Raw genomic sequence first — 13,279 nt, forward strand, 5'->3', positions numbered from 1 at the left:
ACAATTAAGTCAGACACTCTAAGTAAGCACTTCTGCTGCCCTAGAAAAGCACAGCCATGTTCAGAGCATGACACTTGGTCAACATGAAGTCCTTGCTGGGAAATCCTCCCCTCTTACTGTTGTTGGGTGGATGTGCCTGTTGTCACGGGACTCACTCGGTCTGTGCTTTAGCGTTACCACTATAACAGCACTGAAGAGCTTGTATTCTGAGCTTTTACTAACTACAGGTATCACTTCTACTGGAGTCAAGGAAACTTTGCCCTGCTGTCCGGGGAGGCAGCAATACAGACAGACTCATCATAGTACATTTGAATCGATGCAGTCGAAGCAGCAAATTCTGATGGTAGCTCAGTTTAGTATTAGTAGGAAGAGCTAACATGCAGAAAAGAATCCTGTAGCACAGGATGGCAGGTCCCATCTCTTTCCCAGTGCAATGTGCCTAGCTCTTTGCTCAAAAGGATTAAGTTATTAGAAGAGATTTCATTGCTTCTGATAAAAACCATCAGCCATCTAGGGCTGAATTCATCAAGGAGCCAGGAGGTAAAAAAGGCTTCCTGTGGTGACTGGACATCTCCAGAGAAAGAGCCTTGGACCACCTTAGTATCGGGAGCCCTTTTGCTTGTAATTGCTGCAAAGGAACTGTCCAGCTGAAGGTGGCTGGATGGGCTGCCTCCACAGTCAGTAAAAGCAGATCTCTAGGAAAAAACATTTTTGCTTCTTTAGGACAAGTCCTGGGCAAATTAGTCCATCCCATCTTTCTCCACTGACTTAGAGTAGTTTCAGGGAAGGCAGCAAACTCTGCCCCACCTGAAGAATCTGGGCTTTTCATCTACCTTTCCTTGCAAAGGAGTTGTAGCTGCCAGACTTCCCCAGCAATTCTGATGTTTTGTGGCTCCTGTGCCTTCCCCCAAAGGATGAGCTAATCGTCTCCGAAGAGCCTAGCTGGGGCTCAGGAAGGACCTTGTTCAGCAACTTGCCCTCTCAAATGGGACAGCTGTTTATGTCGATCTACTGGGAATTTCTGCAGGCTTACATCCCCCGTGGGTGGGGAGAGGGAAAGATTTAGATGTCTGGAGAGGGAGCAGGGCAGATTTGGAGGAAGCAGGGGGTAGTCAGTAGCTGTTAATTATGTGATGACTTACATACATGTGTTGTCTTCATTTGCAGATCTTCTGGCTGATCCCTCCTACACCCCAGAACTTGGAGCTCTATGAAAACTGGCTTCTCTCAGGAAAGCAGGGAGACATTTTTCTTGGGGATAGAGTGTCAGAGTGCCAGCGCATCGAGCTCAAGCAAGGCTACACGTTTGTCATCCCCTCAGGTACGGCAGGGTGGGCAGGTGCATCCTGATGTCTGCCAGGATTGTGGCAAGAGGCTGAAACTCCTGGGACACAAGCAAAAGCAGAACAGGCAGCATGTAACTTCCTCCCTCATGAGTAACTGAGAGAGGGAGGTGTGATGTGGCTCTGTCCTCTTGCTTCCCAGCTCCCAAAACATGCCTATCATGGCACTGTGGATTCAGCCCAAGAGACAGGAAAGCTGTGACTGGTTCACGTCATGCTTGATGAATTATTAAAGGAGGCTTTCCTAGAGCTTGTCATGGTGGCAGGCGGAGCAGTGCACATTGAGGACAGAGGTTGGCCCAAGGCAGCACATCTCCTCAGCTTCCTGGATCTCTTGTGAAATCTCTGCAGAGTTACGTTCAAATTGTGAGGCAAGGAAGAGAGCCACTGTGTGAGTTTAAGGAACAAGGTGACTGCTCTAGACAGAAGGAAAAACACTTGAAATCTGCATGTACTGGAGACAGAACTGGAAAGCGTATAGCTAGAAGTGGATATTGCAAAATACTGAGACCCAGTGGGGAGCTGGGAAGCAGTAACAGGGAAAGACTTACAGGTAACTGCTTTGCAGAGGGTTTGGGCAAGGAGACTTTGAGGTTGGGAGTGGGAACTCTGAAGAGTTAAGAGAAGTCTTTAGCCTGACTTGGTTTAGCAAGCAGAATAATTGGAGGGCATCGGCAACGGCTTGCATCACATGTATGGTGCTGTGCTAGAAAACAGCAAAGGCAGGAGAGACGAGGCATATGAAAAAGCGGCTCAAGTTGGTTGTTTGCAAGGACTGACTCAGCCTTTTAGAACCTGTGATGGAGACCTGGGATGTCTGTAAAATGTTGTGCTTGTGCTAGGGAATATTCCTTTGCAAGGAGATTGATTGTCGGACCCCTTTCAAGGCTTCTGATAAAACTGTTGCATAAAAATTGTGTCCATAAGACTGTCCCAGATGCCAAAGGCCGCTGTAATCTGCCGTTTCATCTCCATCAGCAGTGCAGGAATAAGCTGTGTTGTAGCTTATAGTGGGTCCAGGAACAGAAAACACCAGGGATTGCACAAGTTACTCATTTGAATCCTGTTACCATGACTGACACTTCTTTTGAATTGAGTGGCCTTGCCCTAAGGAAACCCATGCTGGAATTCCCAAAATGTTGGGCTTGGCTGGATTGCTTAGCCTTGGAGATAACACAGCTGGGACTTGAGTTACTTTGAGGGGTTTCTAGTTGTTGAACAGGCTTTGGAAGACTATTTTCCTCGTTGCTGGTATTCTCAGACTTAACGTAACTAGAAAGCAATTTTCCAGGGACACCAGGATGACAAAGCTATGGGCGGGAGGTGGATACTGGCACATGCACCACCATGGGAGGATGTGAGGCCAGATCCACAGGTGTGTTTAAGTGCCTAAGTACAAGCCTGTCTCTCTAGTTCTTAGATGGGTCAAGTGAGCTGGATATTGAGTAATTTAGTACTGACACTCCAGGGGGGGTGGATATTTTTGCTGTGACACAGCAATGTCTGCATTCCACAAAGAACTGGAGTCTATGGGGTCCCGTCCTAGGCCCCCCACTGCTTCTAGGGCTGGCTGGTGTGACAGGGCGTCAGTAGCTAGTCTGTGTGTTTGCACATAACCTGGATGCAGGTTAAGGGTGCAGCTGTCAGGATGGACTTAGCTCAGCAGAGTGGAGATTTGACAGCCCTGCTCTGAAGAACATGGTTTGTAAGGAATTGGAATTAGTAAAGACTGTCAGTTGTGAGATTTTGACCTCACTTAGTTGCTCAGAAGGATTCTTCAAACCCTGCTTTCTCTCCAAGGTTGGATCCATGCTGTGTACACACCTATGGACACGCTGGTTTTTGGAGGCAACTTCTTACACAGCTTCAACATTCCTATGCAGCTCCGGATCTACAGCATCGAAGACCGCACGCGGGTAAGGATCAGAAAGAGCTGGGAGGACGCGGCCTCCTGGGGTGGTGGGGAGGGCGCAGCCAAGAGTGGTGGTGTGCAAGCAGGTGGGTTGAGTCACACCCTATGACAAATTGCTTGAGCTCCAGCTGTCTGTAAGCAAGATGTCGTAGCCTCATAAACGTACAGGCAGGAGCTTGGGCAGTGGGACAGCCTGGAAACATGCACGAAGGCTTGTTGAATTTGTTTGTACTACCTCCAGTCTGACACCAGGCTTCCAAGGGGTCTGGAAGCCCTGCTGTGAGTGTGATGGGGGACCTCCCCTGGCTGCCTGAAGAGGAAGGCAGTGACATGTCCATGGGTGTGCATCCAGTGTGTTGCCTTTTCCTTTACCTGGCTGCCTTCTGCTGCTGCTTGGTGTTGATCTTAGGCCTTGATGTGGTCTAAGATGACTAAAACTAAAGGCTTGCTGAGGTCTCGAGCAGAGAATGCTGTTGGCAAGTGGGTGTTCTCTCTTGCTTGTTGTGAAGACATGGGTTTTGCAGTGCTCAGCACCTTCAGAGAAGCCTCAGGACACGCCTGGCCTGTGATGGACAGACTGTTGGCTGCTTCAAAGCAGTTTAGGGTGCTGCAGCAGGCAGGACCTGTGGGTTAACTTTCAGATGTCAGACGGTCATCTGGAGCAGCTGAGACGTACACAGATGGTGGTACACAGACGGTGGAGCGTGTGCCTGCTCCGCCCTGGGTAGTGCTGTCTCGGGAAGGTGCAAGGCAGGTGGCATGGTCAGGGGTGTCATGTGAATTGCCAGCGCTGATGTGACAGAGCCCTGATACCAGCTCAGCCCTTTAGCAGAGCGCTAACACCTCTCTCATAGACCAACCCTTTCCCTCCTCCCATACAAATACTGTCAGGTACAGTGCTGGGGCTTGGGAAGAGGGCTTGAACCGTTACCTTCAACTGAAACCTTTTGTGGCATTTGCTGTTTTTTTTCTTGTACTAATGAGAAGGAGATCTGTGGGGGAAGAGCTGCAACCCTAACGAAGGAAAATTAAATGTTAATGGCTTGCAAGCGAGTAGTACCTTGTCTCTGCTCTGCCTGGTGATAATATTCTTCCGCAAGGAGCATTACATCAGGCTGCCAGAAGCATGAATGATGCTGTTAAACATGTCTGTGCATTTCCTGTCTCTCAGGAGGGGTCGATCTGGTTCGAGGCAGCAGTAATAAGAGCTATCTCTGTGCAGCCCTGTGGTGAAGGAGACCTGAGCTGATCCCTTTCCCCTTGCCTCTTTTGCAGGTCCCAAATAAGTTTCGTTATCCCTTCTATTACGAGATGTGTTGGTACGTGCTGGAGCGCTATGTCTACTGCATCACTAGCCGCTCGCATCTGACCAAGGACTTCCAGAAGGAATCACTCAGTATGGGTAAGCCTCCCGCGTTGGCTGACCAGCCCTTATTCCTTTCTCACATGTATTGAAGCGGTTTCTTGCACCCTCCTGCTTAGTGTACTGTCTGGCTCAGCAGCACGGCAGGCAGGGGAGGGCTGTGTGGGAAGAATCTGGGACCATGACTTCCTCAATTTCACAAGGTGGTTTCTTTGAGTATTTCCTCCCTTTTTGCTGTTCACTGTACCGAGCAATCAGATGGCGTTGCAGACTGGCCAAAGGAGGTGCGATTTATTTCTTTTCCTTTGAGGAAGAAGACAAAACTAGCCAGACTTTTGCTTCCTCCTTTCCTCTTGCAACAGGCCAGGTTCCTTGCAGCCGCAAAACCAACACACGAGTTCCTGGCCTTGCTGGCACAAGCAAAGCGTTTAACAGAAGAGGTGGAGGGAAGTTGCAGTAACCACCACTGTGTTGTGGGCTGCGGGGCAGTGATGCTTTCTTGCTGATCAGGGCCTTCCTACACCCAGAGTTTAAAGTGCTGTCACGGTTATGTGCAAGGGAGTGCAAGGAGTCTATCGTAAAAGGAATGCTTGGCCTTCTTACAGCCAAGGCATGTGGGGCCAAAGCAGTGATTTGAGAGATGATTTCTTAGAGACCCTTCTTCAGAGTGGGAGAGAGCTGGATAGCCTTCCACCCAAGGTCCTTGAAGCAAATCTGTCCTTGCTTCCCTAAGAGGCTGTGAATATTGACTCCTGGGCACCTCTCCATAGCCACAACCTCTTTGAGGCTTTTGATTTCAGTCCAAGGGGTCCTAGCAGAGAGACACAGCTCCCAGCTTTTGTCCATTTCCTGTAGCCCTCTTGATCTCCCTCAGCACTTGGTTTGGGAAAGGCTGTCTCTGTCCTCCTGCTGCCTGTAGGCCTCCAGTGCCTTCATCACCCTTTGTCTACCACAGAGCAGCTCGAAGTGGTAACTAGTGCAGAGATCAGAAAGGAAAGGAGCAAGAGATCCCCCTTCTGTTTTGCTGTCAGGAAGGGTACTTGATTGTGCACAATCAGTCTCAGACTTCATGGTCATCTAGTGACTCCACATCCTCTCTCTCCCATCATGAAGGCAGGACCAAGATCCCAAGTCACTCAAAGGACCAGATGGCTAGAGATCCCAAACCCTCCAAAGCAAAGTCAGGTTGGACAGGGCTCTGAGCAACCTGATCTAGTGAAAGATGTCCCTGCCCATGGCAGGGGGGTTGGACTAGATGATCTCTGAAAGCCCCTTCCAACCCAAACCATTTTAGGATTCTATGAAGTACAGTCTAGGGCTTTTCTCTCTCCTTTTCTGGGAGGTTTTCCCAGGTGCTTCACCTGCCCACAAAAATAGCCAGGAATAGGAAGGGGTTTTAGCTGTTCTTTCCTAGCCACTACGTGCCCCATCCTTTCCTCTCACCTTGTCCCCATAGATATCTGTTACTCCAGCATCTCAGGTGCCTGGGGGGATTCCTCTAGAAACTAAACACAGAATCACAGAATGTTAGGGATTGGAAGGGATCTCAAAGGATCATCTAGTCCAATCCCCCTGCCAGAGCAGGACCACCTAGATCAGATGACACAAGAACGCATCCAGGCGGGTTTTGAACACCTCCAGAGAAGGAGGCTCCACAACCTCTCTGGGCAGCCTGTTCCAGTGTTCTGTTACCCTCACTGTGAAGAAGTTCTTCCTCATGTTTAAAAGGAACCTCCTATGTTCCAGCTTATATCTGTTTCCCCTTGTCCTATGATTGGATGCCACTGAGAAGAGCCTGGCTCCATCCTCATGACAGTCACCCTTTACATATTTATAAACATTAATGAGGTCCCCCCTCAGTCTTCTCTTCTCCAAGCTAAAGAGACCCAGCTCCCTCAGCCTTTCCTCATAAGGGAGATGCTCCACTCCCTTAATCATTTTTGTGGCCCTGCACTGGACTCTCTCAAGCAGTTCCTTGTCCTTCTTGAACTGAGGGGCCCAGAATTGGACACAATATTCCAGATGCAGCCTCACCAGGGCAGAGTAGAGGGGGAGGAGAACCTCTCTCGACCTACTAACCACACCCCTTCTAATACACCCCAGGATGCCATTGGCCTTCCTGGCCACAAGGGCACATTGCTGGCTCATGGTCATCCTGCTGTCCACCAGGACCCCCAGGTCCCTTTCGCCTGTGCTGTTCCCCAACAGTTCAGTCCCCAACTTATACTGGTACATGGGGTTGTTCTTACCCAGATGCAAGACTCTACACTTGCCCTTGTTGTATTTCATTGAATTTCTCCCCGCCCGACTCTCCAGCCTGTCCAGGTCTCTCTGAATGGCAGCACAGCCTTCTGGTGTGTCAGCCACTCCTCCTAGTTTAGTGTCATCAGCAAACTTGCTGACCATGCACTCTATTCCCTCATCCAAGTGATTGATGAATATGTTGGACAATACTGGTCCCAGTACCGACCCTTGAGGGACTCCACTGGATACAGGCCTCCAACTGGACTCTGTCCCATTGATCTCTACTCTCTGGCTTCTACCCTTCAGCCAGTCCACAATCCACCTCACTACCTGATCATCCAGACCACACTTCCTCAGTTAGCTGTGAGGATGCCATGGGAGACTGTGTCGAATGCTTTACTGAAGTCAAGATAGACCACATCCACTGCTCTACCATCATCCACCCACTGGGTGATGTCCTCTTAAAAGGCTATCAGGTTTGTCAAGCACGACTTCCCCTTAGTGAAGCCATGTTGACTGCCCCTAATGACCCTCTTATCCTTGATATGCCTAGAGACAGCACCAAGGATAAGTTGTTCCATTATCTTTCCCGGGATGGAGGTGAGGCTGACCGGTCTATAGTTACCTGGGTCTTCCTTCTTGTCCTTTTTGAAGACTGGAGTGACAAACACCTGTGAGTGATTATCTGGCCACTGTGTTCTTTGCTCACTTTTTCTCCATCGTGACAGATATGGAGCTAAGCTCCTCAGACTCAGTAAACATGGAAGAGGAGGAGGAGGAGGAAGAAGAAGAGGATGCAGCAGGGAAGGAACCCAGGCGACCGGTCACAAGGCGGTCTGTTCTCACCAGCCCCATAGCCAACGGTGCCAATATGGACTATGATGAACTGGGCAGGAGCTGCCGGAGCAGCCTGCCGGGTCTGAAGAAGACCCCATCTATAGACTCTTCCGACTCCAGCCGAGGCTCCCAAAACGGCCAGGCCTGGGACCCGAATGGTGGCAGCCCACGCAAGAGCAGGAAGGTGCACCTGACGCAGTTTGAGCTGGAGGGACTGCGCTGTCTCGTGGACAAACTGGAGTCACTCCCTCTGCACAAGAAGTGCGTTCCCACCGGCATCGAGGATGAGGACGCCCTCATTGCTGACGTCAAGGTAGGTAGGCGCAAGAGCACTGCAAGTGCAGCTGTTCCTCAGGGTTGCCAGGAGGCATCGGCTTTCTTGCAGTGTCGGAGGTGGAAAGATGTGGGAAAGACAGGGAAACCATGTTTGACTCTGACCTTGCTCCCTTCATGGAGCAAGGGAGTGATTTGTCTTCAGGTTTGGTGTCCTCTTCTTCCTCTACATGAGGCTGATGTTACACCAGGTGATGCTGAGGGGCAGCCCTGGCTTGCATTTTGGGTCGGAGCTAGCAGAAGCAGTAACTGCTCCCAGGCTTGAGACTCGTTTGGGGACCCTCTGGGCCCTGGCTGGGTCCTTTACGGGTGTCAGTGCAAGAGTGCCCGTTTGCAATGCGCTTCGTTTCCAGTTCTTCTGGCTGTGGACTCTATGGGCTGCTGGACGCTGTGACAGTTGGCGCCCTTTCCTTGCCCCAGGTGGATTTGGCCTTGTTTCTTTAGGTTGTTTGCATGGGATGTGACCTTAAGTTATATGAGTGGAGTCTTTTTTCTTTTATTTTGTCTTTTTTTTTTTTCCCCACTGCCCTACTTTACCCCCTGAGCTTTGATATTTCAGCCGTTTCAGCACTGAAGTGAGAATGTCAGCCTCACTCTATTCCCCAGAGTCCATTTTAATCCCTAAAACCACCATTACCTTCTGCTCCATTCCTCACTGATGGTCTGCTGCTCAGCTGCTTGGCTATACCAAAGGTGATATCCAGATATAGCCATGGGTGTATACTGGTCTTTGCCATCGTCTTTCTTTTCCGAGATCTGTCTCCTGATTTTTTTTTTTTTTTTTTTTTGTGGGTCATTTGGTAAATCCGACACTCTGCTGCATTTGGAGCAGAAGATGCAGCCCTGGGGTCCCAGGGTGGGCTGTCATTTGCAGGCCAAGCTCTGGTGGAGCTTGGCTGAAGGAGTGGGAAAAGGTGCTGTTAGGGGGCTGCATCTCTGGTTTCCTGTGGTTTTCAAGAGTGCTGTGTGTGCCGTGGCCTCTGGGTAGGCAACGCGAGTGTTTCTGAGCCACTGTGGTGGGCTGGCCTCAGCCCAGCATCCATATGATGCTCTGGAGAAACTCAAGCTTCGAGCTGTGAGTTTTGGACTAAGAAAGGGAGGGTGGTGTTGTGTGTCAGGTTCTTGAAGGCAGAGCGTTCAAGGTTGTTGGTGTTCAGCTGGGTTTTGAGACCTGTTCAAAGGACTTCTTGTGTTCTGGAGTTAATGGACATGTGCCCCTGTGGCTTTGATGTGACCCACCAGCCCTCATGTGTGGTTATACCTCATGAATGAGCTGCAGGTGAAAGTCCCTGCAGTCTGGTCAGAGGAAACCCTGAAAGAGCGTAGATTTCGATTAGATACAAGGAAGAAATTGTTTTACAATAAGGATGGAGAAGCACTGGAACAGGTTGCCTAGAGAAGTTGTGGATTCCCCGTCCTTGGAGGTGTTCAAAGCCAGGTTGGATGAGGCCTTGAGCAACCTGATCTAGGGGAAGGTGTCCTTGCCCATGGCAGGGGAGTTGGAACTAGATGATCTTTAGGTACCTTCCAACCTAAACCATTATATGATTGGATGATTTTCTCCTTAAAGCTGGCTGTCCTCTGAGGTTCAAAAGTGTCCTGAGCTGCAGGGACTCTGTCTGTCAGGACTAGCAGCTCCCAAGTAAAGCCTGTGCTACAGGGCATCCTCAGGGCATGAAGATCCTTAGTCATCAGACTGCAGTGGCTGGAGAAAACACAAGTTTGTCAAACTGCAGCAAACCTCTGCTTTCAAAACTTACCTTTTCCTTAGAGGTGACAGAACTGGCAAACATAGGTTGACTTTCAAAACCTGGAAAGGGCTAAGACGTTTCTAGCTAAACCTTTCAACTGGTCTGGTCACTGAAAAGCCTGATGAGTGAAGGTCTAACTGTCAATATCAACAGCTTGTATGGAGAACACCTTTTTTTTTTTTTTTTTTTTAAGGTAGGACAAGTTGTTACCATGCTAGAGGCATGAATCCGTGCATCTGTAACTCATGATGTGGGGATGTGGGATACAGATCCTGTTTCAGTCATGTTTCCTTTGTAAGCTTCGGTATAACTCCCTCCTCTAACAGCTTTTATGTTCTTGCACAACTGTAGCTGACTCTCCCAGAACACAGTCGTACCGAGGCTGTGTGTAAGCACAGCCGTTCTCTTCTCCGGTCTTGTTCTGATGCTCCTGCCTTCCCTCACAGCTCTCAGGAGGTTTGATCCATGTGGGATCCCTTATGCTGCACCCCCAGACCTGAATCCTTTCTGTTCAGATCCTGTTTCTCTTTATGCACTAGTGGAGAACTAAAGCCTAATCCACTTTCAGTGACTTAAGCTCAACAGAAAGCCTATGTCCTCCACAGCATCTCAGCCTGACTCTGAAGTGTCAATCTGCAGCAGGTACTCTTACCCTTACGACATCAGGTGAGGTCATTAATGGACCTGGGATCTGGCTAACAGGACCATTGGGAAAGACGACCTCTACAGAAGCACGGAACCAATGTGTTTTCAGCGTTTTCAGCACTCGACAACTTTGCTGCTGCCACTATGTAGCTGTCTTCCAGTTAGGCAGACACTGCATTGTGGAAGGCTTTTGTGGCTGTGGCCTGCGCGTTTGTGGTCTGTCTGCAACCCAGGATCAGAACATGGTGTTTTCTCATCATAGAGCCCAGACACGCAGGTAGTGACCCGGTACTTTGATCTGCCTGTCACATACAACAATTCCTGCCACCCTCTGCTAACCAGGGTCCCCAGGCACAGAGCAGGAAAATGCTGCCTTTTCTCACAGCCTCTTGTGTGGTGATCATGACTTCAGGATGTCTATGTGTTGGGTCACAAGGAGAAATACACTTCTGTATCCTGTTGTGAGTTGAGCCTGGAGCCATCACATGGTGGGACATGACACTTTGTATGTGACAAAGATGTGCTTCCAGCTCCATGGCAGGAGGGACTGTCCATCCGCTGAGACTCTGTAAACATGGCTGCATCAGGCATCTTGAATAGGAAGAGCATGTTGCCACCTCTGCCTCTCTTTAACCTTTCTAGCTTTGTCTTTCTCCTTTGGGAAGCTCCTGGTGACACCATGGCATTGCCTCCTGGACTGGTGATGGAGAGCTGCTCTCTGGTGGGCTAAATGGGCTGGCTTGCAGAAATGAAAATGGCTTCTATCACTGCCTCTGGAGAAGATCTACCTTTACAAAATGAGGTTGTGACAAGTTGCCTTGTAGCACTGATGTCTTGCTGAAAAATCTCCCAGCGTTTGGCAATGCCTCTGTGCATGGTCTGTACTGGGGTGGTTGGAAAGATCACTGGCGAAGAGGCAACTTCTGAGAGGTCCCATTGTCTTTTGACTGCTCGTATCACTCCTGACCCCTCTTGGAGTGCACTGGCTTCCATCATTTAGGCTTCAGAGGAGGATGGTTCATGAGGGTCTGGCTTTAGAGCTGTCAGACCTGCTGTTGGCTGACTTGTGGGGGCCTGAGTCCATGTTTGAACCATTCGCTTGCTGCAGTGCTACCAAGCCCTGTGGCCTCAATAAGTGGCACAAACGAGTTGTTTGGCCTCTGCATGGAGGTGTTGGAGCATTAAGCTTTGTAGAAACAAAAAGCGCCTCTTCCAGAAGCACAGATCCTGTCTCCAGGACCTCATCTCAAAGCCTCTGGTCTGGCATTGCCCACTTACCCGGCTCTGTGTTGTGTTGGGTCATCCCATGATCAGAGACATCATCTCACCTCTCTGTAAAAGCATATTACTCTCCTGGTCTGCTCCTCCTGTGGGTCACATCTGCCTGAAACATTCCCCATGCCTCATGCTCTCCTTTCCCTGCCCTAGTAAATCTGCCAGCTGGAATCTGCTTTCCCAAGACAGTTTGTTTCTCCAGGTGCTCATATCTAAGAGAAGCAGCGACCATGTCAGCTTACTGAAGCCCAGGGGATGTAAAAGCGCTGATGAGGGCCCTTGGGAGGAGTGAGTGGTCTCAGGGCCCTCCACTGCCTCTCTGCAGCCATAGGGAGAGTGTGCCCAGTCCCATTCTGTTTGCTGCAGGACAATGGGGCACAGAAAGGACTTGGTGAGGAATGGATGCTGCTTCCACCAGGGTCGGATGAGGAAGGTCAGGGTGGCCCATGAGCTATGTCCAAAAAGTCCCACCTTGGTGAAACAGCAGCACTGGTCAGATGAGCGTGAAGTGCTGAGCTGCGTGCGAGAGTCCCCTGCCTCTGTGTGTGCCAGGGGTGTGACATTCACGAGATGCCCAACTCTTCCACGATGGAAGCACTGCAGCCTGGACCACGTGAGGCCAAAGACCCCCTCTGCTGTCCTGCCTGACCAGGTGTCACCTCAGCGTGCCATCTGATGTGCTCGAGCTCGGCAACGTGACGGAGGAGCCACCCTGCATATTCTCTGCGCCAGGCCCAACCACACTGTGGGAGTGGGTGTCCCCAGTGCGATGCCAACGGTGAGATGCAGGGACCTGAGGATGTTCAGGTGGTGACAGTCCAGACCCAGGTGCCTGGTCAGTGTGACCCGGTGGCTTCCTGGGCTCTCCAGGGGCAGTTGACGCAAAAGCTGAGGTTGCCTGCAGATGCTTTGGATGTGTCAGGAGTGGGAGCAGTCGCTGTTCTCCAGTGCTGCTTTGGGAAGCTTGCTTTATTTCAAGAGTTTCCTCCATTTTAATTCCGGTGGTTTGTAGCTGGGGGTGGGGGTGGGGGTGGGGGTGGGGCGGGGGGTGTTTTAGGGAGCCCGGGGCTGGTTGGAGAGGCCTTGCGTCGCCCAATATGGGTTTGTCCCCCTCTAGCGGTTAGGTCACCGGTGGCTTTGGGACTACAGCTGCTCCCAAACTTGGCTGGCGGGACGCTGTCAGGAGGACGCGGGTGCAGCATACTGAGGGGGGGGGGGGCGCGGCTCGTCCCACTTGCCTTGATTTAAAAGCTCTTTCTCCCTGCTCACGCCAGTGCTGTTTCCTAGATCCAAGTGGGTTCGGCTGCCGGCAGGAACCCCAAAAACCGCCTCGGAGAAAACAAAGGCGTTGGAGAGGCTGGGCGGGAGCGGGGCTGGGGGCTGCTGGGCGGGCCGGGGCTGGGGCTCCCCGCCGTGTTCTCCCCAGCCTGCCCCGACCCTGGGGAGCCCGGTCCCGGCATCTCCGATTGCGGTGACGGAGGGAGGGAGGATGGTGGGCCGGGCAGCCCGGACCCCCTGCGCCAATCCGCACCGCGCCAGCCGCCCGTCCCGGCCCCTCCCGGCTCTGCAGCAGAAC

The 13,279-nt window shown here is 51.1% G+C and overlaps 1 protein-coding gene across 1 annotated transcript in view; it reads left to right on the forward strand.

Annotated features, from left to right (window-relative positions):
- Positions 1-13,279, forward strand: part of KDM2A (lysine demethylase 2A) — a 52,009-nt gene that overhangs the window by 28,932 nt on the left and 9,798 nt on the right. Inside the window, exons 10-13 of the mRNA XM_086612646.1 lie at positions 1,168-1,321; positions 3,144-3,259; positions 4,531-4,657; positions 7,591-8,012. Coding sequence (XP_086468772.1) covers positions 1,168-1,321; positions 3,144-3,259; positions 4,531-4,657; positions 7,591-8,012 — 819 coding nt within the window. The remainder of the gene's footprint in view (positions 1-1,167; positions 1,322-3,143; positions 3,260-4,530; positions 4,658-7,590; positions 8,013-13,279) is intronic.

This window comes from Tauraco erythrolophus, chromosome 6, assembly GCF_009769465.1.
Source record: "Tauraco erythrolophus isolate bTauEry1 chromosome 6, bTauEry1.pri, whole genome shotgun sequence".
Taxonomy (NCBI): domain Eukaryota; kingdom Metazoa; phylum Chordata; class Aves; order Musophagiformes; family Musophagidae; genus Tauraco; species Tauraco erythrolophus.